Here is a 24,454-nt window from a genome sequence, read left to right on the forward strand (position 1 = left end):
TACCATTCGGAAATATTGCCCATATAAAATGTAAATGTTTGACGAGCAGAAAGAAGCAAATCGACTCCTCAGAGCGACGGTACAGACAATTTGCTGCGCTGATGGTCTGCACTGAAATATTTCACGGGAAATACCAAGGAACTGCATCCCATTTCCCTACATATCCTATAGCTCTCACAACTCACAGACGATGCCAGCGCGCCCCGGTACTAACAAGCTCTGCTTCTCCTGTAAACACGCACGGCCCTCGGAGGATTTGGAAATAAATTCAACCTTACAATATTATGATTGTGCCATATTAAAGCATTTGAAATTTAAAATCTTTGCATAGCCAGTGCTTTTTAAATCAAAAGGGATAAATATCAAAGGCATCGTGAGAACTTCTACAGTTTACGTTACGGGGCCCATTATAGGAAATGTTATTACAAAAGCCTCAATCACTCTGGGTGACTATACAGTCCCATACATTTTGTGCCCACGGTTTTGGGCAAAACAAACTTAAAAGAAAAACATTTCACCGCAATTCCTGTTCTGAAACGCTTGGACTTTGAAACACTTCAGCCTCAGAGGTACAGCATCGTGCCCTTGTTGTTTTGCAATGGCCATACCCCTGGTTCTCTCACCTTGGTCCGTTTCTCCTTCGGGAAACTACGCGTGTGTTTTCAGAAGAGGATCAAAAGACTCTGTTCACCTGGTTTTGTGTACAAGCGTGTGCAAGTACCAAATCATTTCTATGTTTAACAAATGCAGTATTTGTAAAAAAAAAAAAAAAAAAAAAAAAAAAGCGTCAAATAGCAGGAACACCATTGCTGTTTGAAAAGAGTAACAATACCAAAAAAAAAAAAAAAAAAGTATATAAACCATCACGGAACAGTATTTCTAGAAAAGCTTACCTGCTGCTGCCTTCACACGGAGCTCTCTACGCAGCCACTCCCAGGGCTGCACGTTAGCAGCACAGCCCCACTCTGCCTTTCTACAAACCGAAATTCTCCGCATGGGACAGAGCTCACAGCTGCAGCAACCACCACACGACTAACAAACAGATTTCTCTTCTTATTTCAAATCGGATTCGTCTCCGATGGACCCGGACCAGGACCTCCAATTAAAGGTACTGCAAAGTTATTAATCCCGAATCATCCAATTCCCGCAGCATTGCAGCCCAGTAATGCTCGCTCTGCTCCAGTGAATGAAACAATCAGTTCTCCAGCAGAAGGCCATGCAAATATCTAATTATAGGCTTCACAAAAGGAAATAATTATAATCCGAGGGAGAGTGATGTTGCAGCTTTCGTTCTACATACTGTATGCAGCCTTCTTGCGAGAACAGCCAGCTCCAAGACTCGGTCACCACGAGTTTAAGCACACAAATAACTTTCCATAATTGCATAGCTGAAAACACATCTAGGATCTGTTTCTCAATAGAAAAACTTTTATTTTTCAGTAGTAACTGCAGACTTGTTTGCAAATTTCCTTAATTTAAGTCTGCTTCCCTTTCTTCCATCCCAATAACAGCTGCCCAACAACCAGTCAAAATCATTGTATTTTGACTAATTTCTATTCAATAGAAATAGCTTAATTGCAGCTAGCTCTTCATCTGCAATTTCGCAGCACTAATATGTACCAGCCATTTTGTTTTCAGCATGTAACACCAAGAAACAGCTGTCTCCAGCCTACTTCTCTATTAGCATATCAGATAATTTAGAAAAATCAGCTCAGGAGCAGAACGTAGCAGTAATGGCTGGTCTTTATCACGGGAGATAGACTCGTACAGATAAGACTTACCTGATTTTTCTGATTCACTTCTGCTGGCTTTGATTCAGCACGATGATTTCTCTTTTCTTATTAAATCATCCTCACTAATGTACCTGGGCTATTTTCGCACTTCCTGTGCAGTTAACTATTAAGAAGAGGGCAGAAATGCTGTGGTTTCAAACCAAACGATGCTCTCGCTTAAAGTGCTCGCACTGCACATTACTATTTTTTGTTTTCAATTAAAGGGAAGAGGGCACGTATTGGATAAAGTAATTACAGCTGTATTTTACTGGACCGTCTAACCATGAATAATAAACATGTAAAGGCGAAGAAGAGGCAATATTCTCTCTTTTTCAAGGGTGTCCACAACAGGGAGCAGCCCCAAAACAATCCTTCACCTGTTTTGGCTGCCACATCCTGCTGTCTGAACGCCAATTACAAAGTGTTCTCCTAGGCAGTGTCACTGAAGTCAAAAATGACAAGTTTCTGCAGCCAAATTTAAATACATTTGAGACTAATGGTGAAAGCTGTTTCCAGGAGCCTTCTGTCTTTGCTGCAAGGCTTTTCACCAGCCCACACTTACAAGGAGCTGTGATCTTCTCACATTTACTACGCTAACTTGAAACTTTTTTTTTTCCTTCAAGATTTCAACCCGTTTATCTTTGCTTTACCCAGCCAGCCTGCAGAAGACATCTCGTGAAACCCGGTCCTGCAGAGCACGCCAGCGTTGTGCAGGGCATGCCTCAGGGCTACGAGGAAAATATTCAGGACGCTTTCAGGTGAGGAAAATGAAAGAACTGGGAGGTGGAATGGTCTGAAGGAAATGGTTACCAGCAGTCGTTACCATCAAACTTCCTTTCAGATGTTAAATAAGACAAAACCGGTCAATTCATAACATTGCCGTTACCTTTTCTTCAAAATGAGAGAAAAGCTCATTCCTCTGGCTGTGCTTGGCAACGGAGATAATTCGCCTTCGTTTGTCTCATCTGCAAATCTCAGTTTTACAGCAAACAAGAGACGTGGAGTAGCTAAGCCTGAGGGAAAGCAGACCTCTGGCAAGCAGCAGAGGATACCTTCAGAGAGGTATTGCCATTACTGTCAACTATTTTTAGCATCTATAGGTCTGATGCATCATGCTAATTTTATGCCACTTGCTAGTAAGTGGCATCTAGAAAATACGATGGTTGAGGTACACAGAGGAAGCAGGGATGCCATTCCTTTTATTTGGATTATTTAACTGAAACAAGAAATATGCACTACACAGCTTTAATAAATTAAAACTTAGGTTTTCTTCCTTGAGTTGTAGCTTACACTGCAATAAATAAGGGGTGGGGATCGGGTATGCACGATAAATGAACCAAACAGACCAAAACTGAATGACTGAATACAGGCATTATTATACTCCAGTAACTTAAGCAAAAACATTTAAACATGCAATCATCAGACCTAAGAGACAGTCAACATTTTCATTGCAAAAACCTTTCCGATTATTTACATTCACAAACACACAGAAACCCTCGTGCCACGAATCCCTCAGTTCTCTTTCCATTATTCCCTTTCCAGAGGCAAGGTTTAGCAGCCCAAATGGAAGAGCATTTCCAAAAAAAAAAAATATATATATATATATATATATATTTGTCCCTGCATGTTGGCTAGATAGATAACACATTTTCCTACAAGAAACCCAAGTTTACAAGTCAAATCCAGCAGCTCATCTCCCCTAATAACGCGCTACAGCTTGCAGTAACAGCTCTGTACATTTTGACTGCACGGCTGCAATTGCAGCCTGCGGAGGAACTCCCAGCTGCTCCAGTGGATTGAGCCCTTCCTCTGTACCCCTCAGCTCAGAACATCCCGTGACCAAAGCCCGTGAATCAGCAATAAATCAGCACAAGCACTCCACATGCAAAATCCTCCTTAAAAATCTGGGTCTTCCTGAAACTAACACTCCTCACTTCACAAGGCGAGAAGCGACCTACCAAGGCTGCAGAACAGAGATAGATATTTACTTTTGCTGTTAATAAGTTTAATAGCAACATTATTCCTACCACTGCTTAATGATCTGAGTAATACAGAGTTAAAATATGCATAGATACACGTGCAAAGCACAATGTAAAGTCAGCTTTACCCAAATCCTTGTACCTCTGTGTCCTTGGGATCCTCGTGACCCCCCCATCCCAGCCCCTACTTCCTTCCTCACGCTGTGCAATGACATTTTTATAAGTATCTTATTGAGAAAGCAATCCAGGAATAATTGAAAGCCTTATTATTCACAATGCAAACTAAACAGCGTATGGTGGTTATCAATAAAATATGAAGTGCTCATTCCTATGATTTTCCACATCTCAGCTAAGGCTCCGCTATTAATACTCTCTGGCATTATTACGCACACAAAACCAAATTAACAGGCAAAAAAAGGTGAAGAAAAGGAGGAAAAGAGGGGGAAGAGAGATGCAGAGACCGATTCATTTTTAAAAGCAAAAAACCTTGCATTTGATTGCCATAACTAATCACTTAAAAGGTAAGTCTGTTCTAAATGCAAATCAATGTTTCTACAAGAAATTCTGTAAATATTTAAACAGAGGCACGCACGTTTTCATGTACATTTAAGCTCAGAAGAAAAAAGGCCACCCAGCTTTTCGTTCCAAACACCTGCGCTCGAACAACCAGCGCTGCATCCTGAAGCAAACGGGGAAACAAAAGACACCCTACGCCAGCCACAGCCCCGTAGCTTCCCCTCCTCTTCCCTCACCCAGCCAGTGCCCAAAACCCACCTCCGAGTCCTGCCGCGGGTTCTTCCCTTCTCACCTCGGAGCCTCCTGCACCGTTTCGTCAGGGGGCAGCAGCCGGGGGCAGCCGCAGGCGGTGGCTCCAGCACGGGGACCCCGCAGGTGCCTCCGCAAAGCTCCAGCCGCAGGCAGCGGCCGCCTCGGCTCCCACCGCCTGATCCCTCCCCACTGCACGCAGCCCTGCGGCCCCAGAAAGCCGTGATTTTGGAAATTAGCAAAAGTGGAAGTGGCTTTTTTTACTAAAGGTGGTAGATCTCGCCTTACAGATTCATTTCAGGGCGATCAGCGCACGCGTTTTGCTTTCTTTGAGCTTCCCTTATTAAAAAAGATGCATTTTTTTTCCTGTTTGGTAATGGAAAAAAGATGCAAACTCATTCAGGGTACAAACGCGTAAGTAAAACTTTAATCAGTGATAGCGCATTTGGTGTTTCCACGTTGTTAGCTTTCCTACGGAGCAAGCCATCTGTCTGGGGGTGAAACCAGCCCCGTTTGCAATATGGAGACATTCTAATTAATGAAGTCAAAATAGCAATTTGGCTTAAGAGGCCCTGGCAATTCATAAACGTGCTTAAGTCCGCCCATTTATCACCCAAGCTCCTCTTACCGAGGAAGGTCACTGGGAGGCTCCCGGGGTTATGGCTCCGTTTTCTTTCCCCGGGGACCTGCAGCATCCCCCCGGCGCCGCTCCACGTCCCTGCGCCCTTCAGCAGCTTCGGGGTTTGTCCCTTCTCCCGCTCCGGTTTTCTGACAACAACTTCACCTCTTTAGGAGCACAGCCTGAGTTCATTTGCATTGCGGATACATTTCAACGCACTTACCAGCAGAATTGATTACAGCGAAGTTCGAGCTCCATTAGAAAAGCGCAGCGAGGCCAGCGCAGCGCTAATGGGATCCGTCCTGACTGCAGCCCCGCCACCAGAAAGAGGAAAAAATTGACACTTGCTGGAACTGCGGCTGCCCGTACACACACTTCATAAATTCACCTCGAAATGTAAAGGCACACTGCCTACTTGTTAGCTGCCCTAGATGGAGTAACCCCATTGCTTATCACTCGCTCAGGCAGCGGCTGCGAGGCTCACGAAAAGCCACTGCAGAATTAAAGACGAGTTTTTTATTGGGCAAGTCTGTCTGGTTGTGGGTTTTGTTGTGTTTTGTTTTTTTTTATTTTATTATTACTGCAGTGCTTGGAAGCCTGAATTGAAATTAGGGTCCTACTGCGCTGGCAGCTTGTAGGAAAACACAGTAAGAAAAAACCCTCGTCATGATAAATTTATTAGCTGAAGTCCTGCTCTTAGCAGACACGCTGCCATGAATACTTCTCATGAATTTCAGACACTAAGCGTGCTTTTTTCCTCGCGTTTACAGATGTGCAGGACCTTCTCAGTAAGTCATAAACACCAACACGTGGGCTATTTTGGAACAGAACGAATCCTAAATAACTTTAGACATCGATGACAGAGATGCGTACGTTAACCATCTCAACCCTTACGTTGTCACGGGCAGGAAACAGGTACACCTAAGCTAGGCTACAATTCTTCTCGCCTACTTCGGGTGAGAAAAGTGGCACCCTGATTTCTCTCTACTAATAGCAAATCACTACTTTGTCTGGAGACATCTGTGTAAAGTGAATGTTAATAAGAAACTGTACCCTTTGCTTTGCCTTTTTTTTTTTTTTTTTGATGTGGGAAGATGACGGTATGACAAGATGAGCACCTTGAGTCAGAAATTGTTGTTAATAATATTTGGAAATTATATAGCATATTTTATTCATGAACCTAAAACTCCCTACCTATGAAGTCCAAACGCAGAGGCTGGTTATACAGCTGGATGGGAAACCGATGGGCACAGAGCTTCCTAGGTTGCATTAGGGAAAAACAAAAACTGCCAAAAACTGCTCAGAGCTTCTACAAACACGTAGCAGCGTCAGCGCCGGGGGCTTCTGACGCAGGTCCTCGCAAAGCCGTCCAGGCAGCAGGCACACCAGGACGCTTTCTGTTCTTCTCAGCCAAAGACCTGAAGAACAGAGCGCGTGGTTCAGCCTTTAACTTTCCTACTGGATATGCACAACACAAAAGTCTCTGGCCCCGCGCTTTAGAGGTAACCTAGCGGGTGCTGCTCATTGGCTTTGCTCGTTAGGCGTATGGTCCCTTATGTCAACGTACAGTGACTGTGTCCCTCCCGTAACCACCAGTTGGTGATCCTTGGCCCTTGCAACACACAAAGTCTCCACATCAAAGATAAAAACCACTTTCTTCTGCCCAAGAGCAACGCCCGGCCCCCATAGGCCCAGGGCAGGCTGCTGTCGTCCCTGCACCCCTGCACTCACTGCTCTACGTCCTGGGGTTCAAACAGGAACAAAGCCACCGCCAGCGCCGCAGAGAACGAAACGCAGCTCTCCGTAGCTCCTCCTGATAGAAACCCACTTGTATAGCTCTGATGCCTTTTGTACCAACCCGAGTTAGGAGGGCAGACGCTCACCTGGGCAGCGAGTTATCCCCCAGCTCTTACTGATGTGTATACTGAACATATTCGCTTGCGATTACCCCCTTTTAAAATAAATTATATCCATGGAACTGCTGCACTGAAAATCGTTAATAAACAATCAAGTTTTGATTACCACCCTAACGTTATCTGCTCTGCGGATTGATCACTGCTACCCACAAAGTACCTTGGCAGTACTGCAAATTTTATGACAAACTTTAGCAAATTTACAGATTTAATTACTACTTAAAAATAACCACAGCGGTCTGTCTCCTGATATATTCAATTATTAAGCACTTTACCTATTGGCAGCTCAGGAACTTCTTCAGATCTCGCTCCTATGGTTGTAGGGCACCTTCTCTTGCCGTCAGTTTTACTGCTAACTTGGGCTGACGGCCCCAAATGTCTCAGAAGAGATTTTTTCAACAGCTGCTGAGGTCTGGGGCACCACATGAAGATAACGCTAGCGTCGTGTTATTTAATCCTTATTTACACCCTATTAAGTCACAGAAGTCACCTTTTATGTTTTATGGCCGTTCCCAGTGTCACGGATGCACACAACAAGCACTGCCATTCCAACACAACGCTACAGGGCAGGAAACAAAAGGGATCTCTGAGGACGAACCTGCTGGCAGCCCACCAAGCACTCAGGGCAGGAGTTTCCTGGTTTCTGAATTCCCCCGGCCCTACAGTCAACGCCAGCATCTGAGCATCCCATCATTTTCTATGACGTAAAGGTTAAATTAGGAGATGTAGGTTGGGATTTATTTTCAGAGAGGATTTCTGGTGATTTTTTATCATTTGTGAAATGGATCCTTTATACAGGCTTGTCTCTTTGTTGCCATTGTTTCACAGATACTGTCCACTACGGCCCAACCAAAACCAAGCACCACAGCACAAAGCGCTCACTGATCACAAGAACAGTTCCAGCCCCAGAACCGCTCACGTGGCTGGGTGTTTGTACTACAAACAGAGCACATGATGAGCAGACACGAGCGGGTAACACAATAAATTGTTACAGGCTTCTCATGTTGCTTAATGGGATCACTCAAAATTTAAGATTAGTTTTACTTGAGCTCAGAATAGGGATATTTCATTAGAACTCATTAAAAATGTTAAGACTTTGGAGAACTCTGCAATGTTACTTTACGTTGGTTGCAACTTAAAGTAACACAAATATGCTAAATACTGTATGAAGATGGAATCCACACTAGTTAGGAGTATAAGTAGATCATAAGGTAAGATGTAAGGTAAGGCGGTGTAAAAAGTAACTTCTGTGTCAAGAATATGCTGGTTGCCTGGTAGTTTTGAATATTTTTTTGTTCATACCTAACAAGGAATTAATTCACACATCAATAGAAGTTAAGCAGGTCCACTGTCATCTTAATTACAACTCTTACAGAGAACAGAACTGCTTACAAACCAGTTTTCTGTATATTTAAAAATCCAGATTTCTCCAGACGCTTCTAGTCCAGACATCAGAAGGAGCTATTCTCTTAAAGGTGCTCACGGCCAGGCCTCAGAAGATCCTCCCCTGCTCGCCTGCAAATAGGTGGGAAGTAAAACACGAGCGCAAAGAAACCGTGTTTGGAGAAGAAATTGTTGAACCCATGATCAAATCTGCAGCCAACATTTGTGGACATCTTCGATGCTACACTGCGTTACTCAAGGAAGCTTATCCGTGCGCACTGAAAGGGGCTTTTACAAGTGGGAAATGAAAGGCAGGAGCTCGTTCAGTGTTCTCTGGCTACGCCGATGGCCAAGCCTTCCTCTCTGCTGTCAGCGCTGGTTTATCGCCAGCACATGGCCAAGGCAACGGTGCCAGCAGCGGCACCGGCCACAAGGACACTCCGCTCGTCTCCTCTCTGGCTTCTCCCCTCCCAAGCTCCCCCGAGCTCGCTCCCCCTTTCACGGGAGATGAATGGGGCGCTCCGGCCCCGAGCTGCTGGGCTATTCATCCTCTCTGCTGGAGGAGCTGGAGGAAGGCCAGCCGCTGGGGCTCCTTTCAGGCAGTGTCCTAAAGAGACACATTTGGAAAAAGGACCCTGCGATAAATCATTGCTGTTGCCAAGTATACTAACAAAATCCTAACAGGCTTTCTGTCTTCAGAAGAAAGAAAGAAAAAGTCAAAATTGACATTAACCTCTCTTGACCTCCCGTGAACTATGATGCCTGAGAACCTGCAAGCAAAACACCCACTGACAAAACTAAAACAACTGGATAACAAATCTATTACAGGATGAACGTATTAGATATGCTTAAATAAAAAGGCACCTTTTTATTTTTCCAGAATGCTCTTTTCTTTGTTGTTACCCTATTGAATATAAAAGGAACGGGGTGGAAGGCCGTATTTCCATTCCATCTCACCAGCCACTTAAGAGAGCAGGTGATCAGACAGCAGACTTGCAGAAGTGGTGAGAAGCCTATGCACTCCTCATTCAATAGTTAAGAATTCCTAGAAACGCTGACAAAAGTACAGTTATTAATATTTTTATCTTTTTTTAATGGCCAACATCCAGAGAATTCACTTCTCGCAATCAAAAATTTGATCCACTTGCTTGGTAAACTGAAAATCGCTTTCAGTTTGAACTTGTCACCCTGTGAATAAAACCACCACCACAGTTTTGGTGAAATATGGATTGAGGAAGTATTTTTAGTGAGCTGATTGTCACTTACGCTCCCTCTCCAAGGATTCATGGGGGATCAGGAGCTCGCGGGCAGCACGCGGTGCTCTTCAGCGCGCCGCTGGGAGCGCCGCAGCGTGGGAAACGCTTCGCAGGGAAACAGGAAGAAAATTAAGAAAACTGACTTGTATTAATAAGCAAATTATTACAGAAAGGCCTGCTTCAGTGTCATTATGTGCTTACATAGCCTCTGTTTCATCTGATTTCTGTCTCACTGTGCCCTAATTTCCTTGAAGTGCTTTCAGGTGCAGCTACTGCAGTGAACCTGCTTGCGCCCTTCCCAAGCGTGGTGCCAAACGTGCAGGAGCAAACAGTTCGCTCCCTCCCAGGCTGCTTCAGAAAAGAAACTAAGAAGTTTTTTACAGTTTTGCGTCCACTTTAAAACGATGATGATCCCTCGGGAATGCACCAAGAAAAGAGGTCAACTTTGTAGCCTCTCCAAGGAGCACCCAGCAGAGACGCACGTCTCCATCTCATGGCAAGGAAGCATCGCGGGCGTACGCGATGAGCAAAAGGTTCCTGCCTGGCTTAATTGTCAATAAAGGGAAGACAGAAAATAGCTGGATATTTAGCTTTTAAATGGTCAGTGGGTTATCATCTTGCAGGTCAGCCTTCGGAGCAACATTTCCTAGATTGTTCATCAGCCACGTGGGTCAGCCAACAGTACGAAAAGGCAGCACGAACACTTAGCCACCACAAATTCAGTTTTTTCTTACATTTAGAACTTTGATCTACCCAAGTCTTTCTAGATCCCTGCACTGAATAACATTATTGTTATAAACTTGCACACAAGTTTTGTTCATGTTACAGGCTAATTAAAAATAGACATTTTAAACTTGTATTTCTAAAAAAAAAATGCAGAGACAGAACAAAGAAGACTTTTCGTAGCCTCTATTCTTTTAATGAAACACTATTAGCAACTCTGTGATTAGAATGAGATACCTAAATGTGAACAAGGAATAGTTCGTTGTTTTTTTTTTCTTTAATAAAGAGCGGATGAGTCAATTGTTTAAAGCAGACAAGAACACCACAAGGAATAAATCACTTTGACGTCCTACTAATTCTTGTACTATCAGTGACAGAAAGTGTTCTAATACAAATGAACAGCAGAAAAGAAATTCCTGTTTCAATTCTCACTGTTAACTACAAGAAAAGAAAATTCAAATCATGTTCTAAACTTAAGATTTTTTTCTGAATACACTAACTGGGAGGGGAGGGATGAGTGGCAGAGACGTACAGACAAGTTTATACCACACTTAGAATTTGGGTCAGTTTCTATACTAATCATATCCTCAAAAAGAAAATGATGATATAAAAGGAAAAATAAATCTTTCCACATCAGTACGATCTTGCAGCAACAAGTTCCACAATTCCATCAAGTAGGTCATTTAAAATTGGAAGCTTTAGCAAAAATTACCTAAAATATCTGAAAATATATCCGATATTAAAAAAGAAGTCTTCATATGCGTGTTGAGAGAGAAGATTGCATGTATGCAAAAGAAAGTCTTAAGAGGAGAAAATTCTAAATCGGTAACTTGAAAATAAATCAATCCTCTTATAAAGAAAAATAATTTTCCCATTAAAAATGTTAGTAACTACTGGATTTTACTAGACTTTATTCCTTAGTCTTTCTTAAGGAATAAAGAAACAAGGAAGAGCAAACGCAATTTCAATAAAAATCTAATGATGACACTACAGACTGATTCGCCAACACTTGTGACGGGTACTTTGTGCATCAAAGAGATGCTTACAGGAACGGGGTGACACGTGTCTGCAGAACCAGTAACTTCACATACATAGGGCTGACCCGGGAGCTGCAACAGACCCTTGCAAAGCCACCCAAAAGTCCTGGAGGCTGGGAAGAAGACACACGAGGAGGCGATTACGAATTACTGAACAGGGCTGAACCGTATTTTATGTTGTAGGATTACAGAACATCCCACGTTGGAAGGGACCCACAAGGACCAAGTCTAACTCCTGGACTTCAGGCATCAGAGCAAGTCACTGATCAGCAGGTTTTATATAAGCCAATGTTTAGCGCACAAAAAAACTCAAAAATAAAAATGTGAATCATGCCTGGGATATAATTCTGGGATGGAGAAAGATGGTTTCAACATCTGTCGATGTAATAAACAAATGCAAGAATCCCCATCAACACTTCCCATGGATAAGTCACACTGAATGTTAATAATATTTATCTTTAGGTACTGAAAAAAAATTGTTGTAGGGAAAAAATCCCCCACCTTTGGTGGAAAATTTAAGCTAAGATATGCCTGGACTAAGACAGATCACCAGGACTGAGGAGTGGGATGGCATGGAGATGGCAGATGTGGAGGCGAAAGGGTTCGGCTGTCTGGAGGCAGCGCGGAGGAAACCCAACCTCTTCAAAACACACCCAGCCACGCACCAGAAGAACGGGCACAGCCCGCCTCGAGTCATAAGCCAACGACCTAGAGCACATCTTATTTCACTTGTCAAAGAAGTGAAAAATAATTCCAAAGTACGCTTTGTTTCATTTTCTTCCTAGCCTGCTGTAGGAGAGAACGCTTCCAGCGCTACGGGAGCGCCTGGTATGCCCCGAGTGTTTGGCACGTGGAGCACCGAGTCGCTGCGCGGTCTCTGATCAAGGTTCATACAAATCCTTCCTTCCTAGGACAGGTTATGAGGCTACAGACTTTTTAAATTTAATTGCAATATGTAATTGAACAATCTGCAGGACTGGGAAGTCCCAGAAACTTCTTCAGTCATCTTAGGCACCTGTTCTTAGAGCTGCTGCCACAATAGCGGCTCTCTACGGTGCATTTCATATCCTATCACACTAGGAAAGCCTTGGGATCTAACTCCTGCTTGCCTTGTAGCCAAATAGTTCATCAATCTCTCCCTTCGAGGTGGTCCCTGCCATACGAAGTATTCTAGTGCTTCTCTCAGAGCAGTAACTACAAGTGTCCCAACTGTCAGCACAGCCCATCCATCTTTTTCCATATCCTTTGCTGCTTATTTTATAACTGGAGAGCTGGAAAATCAAACACTGAAAAGGAAAAATAATGAAGTTATAAGCTAACACCACCTTCCACCCTTCAGATATAGTCTCATCTTGACTTTTCTCATCAAACTTAGAAGCTTAAACACAACATGAAATCATCAGACAAGAGCTTTGCTCTGCATGCTGAGATTTTACACCTGGGAGTACAGGCTGTTTCTGAAATAGCCCCTCTACCCCACACAGCAATTAGTTTTCCTTCCACACTATTCTATCATATTCCAGGGATACATAGAAGAACCTTTCTTCCCCCAGCCAAATATGAAAAAACACAACTTTTACGTTGTAACATGTGCACTCCATGCACTCAAAGTTCCTGTTCTATATTTTTTGTTTTACCTACACTGTAATATATTACATACTGTTGCCAAAATTTTATACTCATTTAGTCTCATTGAACCGACTCCTAAAGATTAATAAGAGAAAAGAGAATATCTTGGTAACATGGACTTCCAAAAGCTAGCTGTAGCTAGCGCTATAAGCTGTGAAAAGCCACCTTGCAAGAGCCTTCTCCTGAGGAGCTGAATTTGTTGCGGAGATGAATCCAACCCACCTGCCCCAGAGATTCACCCGCTCCTGCTGGAGCGCATCAACCAGTGAGACAAACGTGTTCGGTTCATCTATCGGTGTCATTTATTGCTTGGAAAATCTTACTGGAATTGTGCCAAGCCACGTGGTATGGAAATTCAGGAGCTAATTAGTAGAGGAAATTACCTAAGGTTTTCCATGACTGACATCTATTTGAAATCCTTGCAGGCAGCATTTCACTGCAAACAGAAATTGCAGTTTCAACTTCCGAAAAGAACAAAAATACAATGCTTGAAATTTAGGTTCAGCTTTTCTCCACTGTATTTTTAATTATCTTTACTGCACACGAAGACGTTTGCTTATTTTTGTGCCCCACCAAGTTCTGCTTACGAGAAAAACAGAATGTATTCAACACAATAACATAAAATGACAAGTGTTGCGTGTTGATCCTGAACCTATTTATTTATAAGCATTTGATATTCAGTAAGTTTCCAGAATGGAAAAAAAAAATACTTCTGGCTTGTGTAAAAAAAATAAATCCATTCTTACAGATTAGATTGACTCCTTAGATTTAAACAAAATGAACAAAGTCTGCTGCTTACCTAAGTACTGGAACTCAGCTTGTTCTGATACAAAAAAAAACAAAGATCTATTGTCAGACATTGGTGTTTTCTGACTGGTTTTACAGATTAAACAGCTGAATTTTTAAAACTAGTATAAATATGCCAATTGTTAATGTTTCCTTAGAAATCCTGGAGAGGACGTTCCACTCGCCCAGCAATAAGGCTTAACAAATCCCTCAACCTGTGTGATTTTCTTTTGAAGTGTACCTATTCCATTTGAACTGTGTATCAGATATTTTTTTTAAAGGAATCAGAGAGGACAACGTCACCTGACATGGACAACGTACCTAGATGCTTTGCCTATCAGCACAATGTTTCCAGCACAGTCTTGGATCCAGGATTTGTCAGAAAACTTCTGCTCCCTCTGCTGGCTCACCAAGAGCAAGACGATTCCAGGTGGTTATCCCAACCCCACTAGTGCACGTACCACCACGAAATCCCAGATATATCCAAAATTACACAGTATGTACATGTTTTATTCTGCCCCCTTTATACACCTACAATCTGATTGTAAGAGTATAATGCTCTATTTCTTCCTTAGCCCCAAAATTTCTGCTATATTTAATAACAGGCTTGGTGCTTGATTCGCTTAGCACCTATTCAGTGTTTTATTTTGAAGCTCAACGTGTTGACTCACACTGCACGCACTAAAGGCGATTCTGAGAAAATTATTAACCACTGTGAGCTCTTCTTTGGAATTCATGATGAGAATGTTTTACATCCAACTGTTTCACAAAAACCGATTGCTCACTCGTAAGGTTGAGCGATGAGGTATTGTCCCCATTTCACAAATGGAAATGTAAGAGGTTTCTACCAGTTTGTGGCACTCGAATCGCTGAAGAGAAAACACCCGAGAGCACTGACCACCCTCCACTCCTTCAGAAGTTCAGCGATTGCTTTCTCAGTCTTCTCCTACCAACATGCTTTTATTTCCATGCATCCAACAACGAAGTACCTGCCAGGAAAAGGACAGGAACCCAAACATCACGCTGCTTCACACCCCATGTCCATGGGTTCCCCCATCCTACAAGCACGATGCCACGCTGAGCTCGGCCAGGTTCTCCCAGCTCGCTGAGGTCCCTCGGACCGGCAGCCCTGTCCTCCAGGGCATCACCTGCTCCCTCCAAGAAAGCATCGCCCACAAACGTGGGGAGGACACGCTCCATCCCTGGTCCAGGTTGCTCCTAAAGATGCTAAGTAGTACTGGCACCAGTCTCGACCCCTGACTGAGTCGCAGAGCCAGTTATTTCACCACTGAAGACATGAGGCTGCCCGAGCACAGCTTGTACTTGATAAATCTGTGCTGGCTTTTGCTGATGGCCTTGTCTTTCATGCCTGGAAATGGCTTCAAAGAAGTCTTCGGGATTTTCCCAGGGACTGAGGTGAGGCTGCCCAGCCTGCCTGTCTCCAGATCCCCTCCGTGCCGGCCTTCTCCCAGCCCCCAGGGACCTCGCTGCTTCTCGGCACATACCTTCGTACCTTCCAGCTTCTGACATGCTCCTGGGAAGATACAGGAAGGGCAGAGGAGAGCCCTGGCGAAAGGCATCTGGAGAGTGACAGGGAGCCCCAATTCAAACCCTCACTGCAGCTTTCGTACAGCACTATCTGCGCTGATAGCCCTTGCATGAAGAGGCTGTTCGAAGTCATTTAAAGGCTTACCAGCAGTCACCAGGACAGTAAAAAGCCAGTTGTACTCTTGAAGCAGCATTCATTCAGCAGCTACTCAACTGGCATTAAAGAAGCCAGGTTACACAACTGATCCCCAGCCAGCCACCCCAGCTCCCCACGTTTTATTTCCTTGCTCATCCTTGCCTGAGAGCAAAGCTTACACAAAACTCCAATGAACTCCAGGAGCTTGGGTCAGATACTGCTTTCTGTCAGTACAACACTCAACGGAAAGCGCTACGGACAGTCAAAGGCAAATAATTAATTATTCCTTTCGCTTCTGATGGCTCCAAACCAGGCGTGCCCAGCAAAGGCTTTCAGGCAGGTTCGGAGCAAGGCTGGTGGAGCACAGTACCAGCAGGCGGGCCACTGCCTCTGGGCAGAGCTCTGAAGGGGAAACGGCACAACCGGCCAACGTTACCACCCCCTGAGGCCTTTAATTTCAAAAAAATCAATTCCCTTGTTTGCAGAATGGATGCCTGCAAAAAGGGCCCGATTAAAAAGCCTTCTTCTCCTCCCTGGAATAAACTCGCTGGAGGTCAAGGAGCTCAGAGCAGCGTGCGAGGAGGGCAGAATGAGATGGATGCCGTAATGGAAACGGCATTCAAAGCAGAGCTGGAGACAGATCGGCCCTGCTATTAGAAGGAACTTCAGTGAATTCATCTCAGCAATCGGATCTGTAGAATCGCTAACGAAGGGACAGGCTTGAGGAGGAGTGAAGCCTGTATAGAAGACCTTGAGAATAGGCTCAGTGACCTAGAGATAAGTCTTGGATAAAAACCAGCAAGTAGGAATACATCTGAGAATAAAACGTGGACGACTGGAGGAACAAAAAGAAACAGGAGTGCTTGCAGATACAATGATAGCTATCAGAAACAGGGAATCAGCAAAAGAAAAACATCCCCCAGCAGCTGTAAAGGGGACGACCCTGTACAGTACCCGGGGCATGCCTTCCTCTCACTCTTGGAACAAATGCAATCAGCAGAGATGAAACATCAAGCATTTCTCTCTCCCCTCCCCAAACCCATGTACCTAATTTTAAAATTTAACTTTTTTGAACAAGTGGGGCAGAGTCTAAAGATTCTCTCGTTCCATTTTTGCATTTGTTTTGGTTGGGGGGATTAAAAGAATGAGCATTTTTGATCCGGGCTCCTTTAATGAAAAGGGATGAAGTAATAGGAACACCACCTGTATCAAAACAGTAAACATATCTGATAGACAGGGCCTGCATTTCATATGCATCTTTACATAATGAATAGAGTAGAACATCCAAAAGGGGAAAAAATAAGGAAGATTTTACTATGGGGTTTAAATCTGGGGAGGTTTAAAGAGTCCAAAATACAGCATTTCAGAAATATCAGATGTTAATAAACACTTCATTCCTCAAAATCACTCACAGAAAACAAAGACAAAAAATAAGGAAGACTGAGAAGGAAAACCACAAAATTATGTGATGACCTAACTGAGAGAAAGCAAAAGAAGTAGAAATATTCCAGATTACAGAAATAATGCAGTTTTCTGGGGGACTGAAATGTTGAAAAAAAATGAGGAAAGTAAACACAGCTTGAAAATGGGGCAAAGAGAAAAGCTTTATACATGTAGCACAATATGGGAAGGTAGAAGGGAGGTTGAGGCATGGAGCAAGGCTTTAAACGTGTCTCCAAAAAGCTCCATGTGCAGAAATCATTGAAAAATGCCATGTAGCATCATGAGACAACAAGCAGGAGGCACTAAGAATTAAAAATCGCCCTCCAGAAAAAGATTAGCATTACATCTGTATTTGACGAAAGCAAAAAAGATGAAGAATAAAACAATAAATTAAAGCTCGAGAGCATGGAAAAATCCACAAAGAAGATGTGGGAACACAGCTCGCTGAATGGTGCTTCAGTTAAAGTCACTTTTAGGGCTCTGAAAAGACAAAAGGTGGGGTGAGAACATTCATCGCTTGTTGCACATAACAGGATGGAGGCAGTCTTTGTCAACATGCTTGTTGTTACAGCTGGTGATGGTCATATTTGTGAAAATACTGGCAAGGCTCAGCCTGACAGAGCTGGATTGTCCCCTGCTCACCCCAAAACGCTCACACACGGAAGCACAAAGCAACACACATTGATAAATTCTGGCAGAGCAGTCGAGTCAGTTAAGACAATTATAAACACAGTAGAGGTCTGAACAGATCTGTCCTGTAAGAAAGATTTATGGGCTATAAAGCAAGTTAGGTTAATATTTGTGTTGTTACAAAGGATCTATGTGTGGGCCAGAAGTAAAGAAATACACGTCAGAATAATGGGGGGCACTGGCCACTAAAGTTCTCTCCAGGAGAGCCAAGCAGGGAAGAAGCAGGAACTTCATTGTCCAAACATCTTTCGTTTGTCTGGAAAGAGAGCTTGGTACATGAAAGACACACCTGCTGACCAAAGATGTATTCCTTAGCAAGGAAAACACATGCATGGGTGTGCGTGTGTGTACTCACGGCTATCTGATGTACTTCCTTCTGAGCAACACGCTAAATTACAGAGATGAAAACAGTGGGCGCACCAGGAGCTTGCAGGAAGGGTCGGTTCCTTCTTCATAACCACAAGGACGGGATTTCTCTGAAGTCAGGGGGGCTGTGGATTTGTCAACATTCTCGAGACTTGTCTAAAAAGGAGTTTACAAACGGCTAGCAAGGTTTTTGTAGAAGAAAATGTCTGAATTGTTATTTGGATGGAATACCTTGGCCATGTGGAAGCATTCAGTATCCAGTACAACAATACAGTCTGTGCTTCTGATAGGTCTTTCAGTCTCGCTTCCAATACCTTCCTAAATGAAGTTGTCCCAACATCTATGGGGCCCACCAGCTGGACCTGATCACTCAGCAATTTCTTTCGGAAATGAAATCCAAACAGCACTTGTGACCCCCTAAAGCTCTTTTGGGGTAAAAATTACACTTAAGATTTCCAAGAGATCAGAGAGAGAAGGAACTGCGTGGGGCTCTGGCATGGCAGTGATGAGACCTTCATCAAAACGCTTTTCATCTTACAACGGCAAGAATCAAAAGAGAAGAGCTTTTGACAGGGGCTCTCTTAGTCCTGGAATTAAAATATAACGTGGCAGGTTCCAAAAAGCCTATAAATATGTTGGAAGTTGGAAGTAATTGGCTCTCCTGTGAGCAAGGAAAGCAGAACAGGTTTTGGAACATCTACGGCAAAACCAGTACGAACCCAGGCAGGCTCCCGACTCGGACGCTCAGGATAAGCGGCGTGTGCATAATAGCGGTTAAGAACAAATAAGATACAGCTCCTAACTCACTCAGAAGAAAAAAAAAACTAGACCCTTTGGGCTCTGTATTACATTAATGAAGATTACATACCTCTGATAAAAAAAAAATTAAGATGCAAAAAAAGGCAAAAGTACGTTAAGAACCTACCGTAGCCTCTGTGAGAAATCTCAGGTCCAAGTTCCTGGGCTTCTGCCTCACAAAGAAGTGAGCAGAAACACAAAAACAGGTAAAACACGAACACTTTAGCAGCTCAATTTTAGCAGGTTCTAAAGGGAATTTGAACTCTTATAGGAGCATTAATTTAATGTGATTATTTAAGAAGGAAATAGTCCATCTGCTCGGAAATGAAACAAGGTAATTCTAATAGGTGGAAAGACTGGATCCATTACTCAGGCCCATTTCACTAACAAAATATTGCATGAATACAGTAGTGGGTTGATCTATGTAAACACGCCCAGATCAGTGAGTGTTTAGTATAAGCAAGCAAACTATAAATAAATACAAGACGGGCCTAGATAAAACAGATAAAGAGAAGAGAGCACCTCGTAGTCTCTGGATTCAGATGACAGAGCAGAATTGCCCCATGAGGGCTGAATTCGGGGGACAGAGCTGTGAAAATCATATTTCTGGGAAACAGCGGCCCGCAGGGATGCCTCCCTTCAGCTTCTAATGCGACTGCCTGCCCTGGCTGGACTGTGCTGGACCTTCTGCCAGAAGGAAGAGAAGGCTGAAGCGTGGCACAGTGCTTTTACACTTTAAAATGAACATGCTTAAGGTAAATTTAGCCCTGGATACAAACTTACGAGTAAGAACACTTTCACATCTGTATCTCTGTAAAGTAAGGTAGCACAGAAAAATACAGGTAATATTTAAGTACACCCAGACCAAACTTCGGCCTTAAAGAGGCTGTTTGTCTGGTAGCCTTGTGGAATCCCAGCCTGTGGCAGAAGCAAATACGTCCTAATCAAAATACTGCCGCAGTCATCATGTGTCCTCAAGGCATTGCTGTAAAATATCTCGAGTGCCCTTGAGTCACCTGAGAATTTTTGTTACGACGGTATTAAATATGTGCACAAATACATGCCCGGAGTTGCACTGCACACAGTGCGCTGCTCTGAAACCCTATCAGCGCAGCTCCGAAAGCACACACACACAAAATTAACCACAGGAGATTACAAAATCTGATGCTGCAGTAGAAATTCATTTATTTTAATTGGCTTTACTGCATGTAACTGTACGTTCATCCACACTTAATTGGTAGTCTTCTTTTATAAATATTTTGTGTGTTCCTGAACCGCAAGACCATAAAGAGTACCAAAGAAAAAAAACCCAGCTGAGTCAAAATAAATTTTAACCGCAGCTCTTCAGAGAAGTTGCTCAGCAGTTTCTGAAGGAGGAATAATAAGAAGGCATTTTACTGTTACCACTACTGGTGTACTTTTAATCATGAAGAATGATCAAAACCACATCATAACATACAGGGATTGTTAGCTTGACTTGACCGACCCTGTTTGCTAACTGCATTACTGCAAATGAAAGAATTGCAAAGAGAAGTAATTTCAAAGGCCAGTGTGTTCACTGGATTCCACAAGGAACAAAAAACAACAATACCTTTCACCCTGCTTCAAAGCGTTATTCCCAGACTGGAAAGGCACAAGACTAGAGTAGAGGAAATTCAGATACACGCAGTACAACTTCGTCCAAACCCACACACACCACGGAGCAGAGCGGGCTGTCACCTACCTACCTCAATTAAAATCATTACAAGGGAAGTGAATCAGCAAGCAAACCCGAAGTCTCTTTCACAACGCAGGACTCAGGGTTCTCAGTTTGCTCCAGGTTCCCAGGTATGGGTGCAGCTCTTGCTACGGCTTGCTGGTGAGCACAGCTTGTTCACAGCTGCCTGCCGCTGCGTCCCCAGCAGCTCTCTTGCCCTATCTCTGCCTCCAGACCGTACTCCTGATAAAGCAGCTTCTGAACCAGGAGGCAAATCACAGCTCCAAAATGGCCGGGAAAGCTTCATCTCCAACAGCGGTTTTGCACTTCAAATCACGTTAACGATAAATATCATTATTAACATCAAGTAGCTAATCTTTTTAAAGCACTTGGCTGGAAAAAAAGAAATCCAGAACTCCTAGTTTCCCACCTGTACCTCCACAAAAAGAGCCCTCCCAAAGTCACGAAGCTGAAGGCCTGGGAAGGCAGTAACGATGTGGGTGATGAACACTTACACGTGCTAAGTACGTGCTTAGCGAACTGAAACACTCAGCTCTCCTTGTGAAATGTGTACATTTATTTAAGGGTGATGGGAGCATTCCTCAAGATCCTTTCCTTAGCTTACAGAGAGACACGGAAGGAAGGGAAGATGGAGAGAAAGGGAATGTGAAGTCCAGGATAAGCAGAGCAAGCAAGACGACTGTGAAGTCGGATTGCTTAGACCAGTGCGGGACTGCTCCGTCATCGCCAGTGACAGGACGACATCCGTTTTTGTACAGCATTAGATAAGTACTCTCCCTTTTATCGACTTTTAAAGCATCGACTTTGTAGTTCACCAGAACTGAAAAGCAAATAAATAAAATTTCAAGCTTATAATACTCCATGCCACATAGAATTGTGCATGAACGATTTATTGATTTTCTCCTTCCTGCATTACAAAGAAATTACAGAATTAAATACATTTATTAAAAATCTAGGCAGCAATGAATTAATCTAAGGTTATGTTATATTGTGATAGGCTTATCATCTGAAAAATTATCTTCCAGTGGAGGAATGTTTTCAATTTGGACGTTGTCAATATAACAAAACTTTTTTTTTTTCTTTAAATTCCCTCCCCTTCCCTTAAGGAAAGCAAAAAAGGATATTTCTCAGTAAAGGAACTTATTTCAAAGGCAGAATTGCAATAAGTGATATCCAATGTCCAGTATAGTCATTAGGCATCAGAGAAAACTTTGTCTAATAGAAAATACCATCATGTTGTTTTTCAAGAATACATTTCTTTTTCTGTTCTGCTCGAAAACAGAAGTATTGCCGTATCAAATCTTGTTATTTCAGAACTGATGCTCTTCATTCACAAAGTAAGGAACCCACATTTGCAGAGCCGTGCAGACACAATGCATTGCTTTGGGAGATAAGCCAAAAGAAATAGAGAGGAGTGATAACGCAACATCTGACAGAGATCTGGCTTTGTACAGAAACCACAATTTAAGGTTATTTGTCTCCTGTACTGTTTTCCAAAGGTTGAAAGTCTCATCAGGAGACAATTTGTACATCCCTGGGCTTTAAACTGTAAAACGTAGTACTTCAGAGATACAGAATCACAAGAGCCATCTGCCGGCGTGTCTTCCCAAAACCCACACGGCTTTGTGTGCGGGTACCTGCCTCTCGCAACAAAAGACTAAGGACTTGATAAGAAAACAAAATCTGCTTCATCAAACCAGGGACTGACAACCACTACCTCGGGCTCCGGCACTAAGGGAGCCTTAGCAAAACAGACACTTTTCCCCTGCAAGAGACGCGCTAATTACAATAACAAATGCAAGGAAGTCAACACCGTGATGCACTGCTACAACTTCCATGACAAATGCCTCGAGAGCCAGCCAGCACACGCTGGGCCTCCCACCAGAAGCCCGGCTTGCAGCTCACTGATGTGCGAGGACCGAAATGACAAAGTCAGCGCTGGAACCGGGCGACTTCAGGACACGTGAAGCTGCGCTGCTGAAAAACAACGCCCCTCCTTCCCCAGTACTACTTGGGTAATAAGATACTAAACCGGGAAATATTCTGGCACTGAGAGAGATACATGTTAACTCGTTTCAGCCAAGGGAAAAGTTTATTTTCCATTGCATTATTGCCGTTGTATCTCTGCATCTTCACCGTGGTTTCCCATGGAATATATAGATGCACTATTTACATGGACACACAAGCACAAATAAACAATATATCCCACAATACTCAAAACGTGCTGCCAGATGGCTTCAAAAAGAAAAATGAAATAGCTCATTAAAAGTTCTTACACTGCCAGCACTCCATTCTTGGAAATAACTACGAAAGTGTAACAAAAATGGTTTTTAAGCACGGCAATATTTTTGCAACATTTTGCTTCGCAGTCAGAATCTCACCTAGGAATAAACGGAATTGTATAAATGGGCCAAGACATAGGGACCAGACAGAACTACAAACAACTGTCCTGGGACAGGGAAAAAAGACTAGCAGAAGTGCTGGCTAAACTTGGGCAATTTTTCTTTAATTCCATCTCCCTCCTCTTCGTTTTTCAAAGAAAAAAATTACTAATATTACTGCAAGCATTGCTAATGTACAACAAATTATTTTTCTCTGCATCTTATCTCCGCAATGAAAATTGAATGTGGTTTACTTCCAGTATTTTTAATATTAAATCTCAACACACTATTGTAATGACCCACAATGATGTTTGGAGTCTACAGGGTCAACAACTGAGTACTTCTATTCATTAATAAGAAAAAGAGACCCAGGAAAACTGAAATACAATACATAAAAGGAATACTTTCAAGAACTGTCAATAAAACTTATGCATGAGGAGCATTTACTTACCACTGGACCTGTTTTTGCGGTTTGACTTCCCTCCTGTAAGAAGCATCTTGAGACTGTTTCGAAACATGGCGATCCTGTTCCACTTTGTGTATCCCAAAACCTGTGTAAAATAAGAGAACACTACTTGTAGCAAATAACACTTTGATTTGGTCAACAAGAAAACATTACACAAACTGTAAGAAAGAGTTAAAAATGAGATTAAAAACCTGGAATGAAGAACAATTCTGCTTTAGGAACACGCTTCCTAGCAATAGGAATAAGCACCTGTACAAAGCCTACCATTTCGTTGGCCTTCCTTCATCCAGACTATCTCCAGGACAACACAATCCCTGCACTGCTAGCAAGACCCACTTACATTGTCAGAGGGTTTAAGCAAATTATCCTCACTCTAAGGTGGGAAAAACACAGCATTTAGCCAACTCTGCCTCCATTTCCCATCACTATTAAGGCCAAACCTGCTGGAAAGAGCTGCTACCCTTCACACTGTTGAAAAAGTCAGCCTTGCTAACAACAGCTTGCTGAAGATATTGTCTTTAGCTCCCGGGTTAGTTGACTGTCAGATTCTTCTCTGAATAAATTGTCATGAGGAGGAAAGCAACTCAAACCAAAGTTAACTGATAAAGAAAATCAAGCAAACATTATCCATGTATTTTTCTTGCTACGTACATCTCAAGCAAACAAAAAAGTAGTCTGTGTGCTGCTGAAGATAAAAGAATGAGCTTCTGGGTTCACCAGACACACTGACAGCTTGTTCTAGTGGAACATCCTCTTATTAAAGTAGGTAAAGCGTCAAAACATCAAGAAAAGCAGCTCCAAACTAGACCAAAAGAATAGTAAAGAGTCTTTGATCAGCACATACAATAAAATACAACTTTGCTTCCGTTGTACACATAGTATTCCATACTTCAAAGGTAATACATTCATCTTATAGAAATAAAACATGAATTTTTTCTTTAATGATGTAAAATCCATCTTGGAGGATGCTCAGTAAATGCTACCTCGAGTTACTTCACAATTATCTAATATTCTGAAGTATATTCATAGAGTAATCCCGAATACCTA

At 42.9% G+C, this 24,454-nt stretch overlaps 1 protein-coding gene across 20 annotated transcripts in view; it reads right to left on the reverse strand.

Moving 5' to 3' along the window:
* TANC2 (tetratricopeptide repeat, ankyrin repeat and coiled-coil containing 2) overlaps window positions 1-24,454 on the reverse strand; it is a 283,329-nt gene that overhangs the window by 185,689 nt on the left and 73,186 nt on the right. For all 20 annotated transcript variants that reach the window (XM_080564855.1, XM_080564839.1, XM_080564854.1 and 17 more), the window contains one exon: window positions 23,393-23,492. In XM_080564855.1, the coding sequence (XP_080420981.1) occupies window positions 23,393-23,459 (67 nt within the window). In that variant the 5' untranslated portion in view covers window positions 23,460-23,492. The remainder of the gene's footprint in view (window positions 1-23,392; window positions 23,493-24,454) is intronic.

Source organism: Anser brachyrhynchus (assembly GCF_964034855.1).
Source record: "Anser brachyrhynchus genome assembly, chromosome: 22".
In the NCBI taxonomy this organism is placed as follows: domain Eukaryota; kingdom Metazoa; phylum Chordata; class Aves; order Anseriformes; family Anatidae; genus Anser; species Anser brachyrhynchus.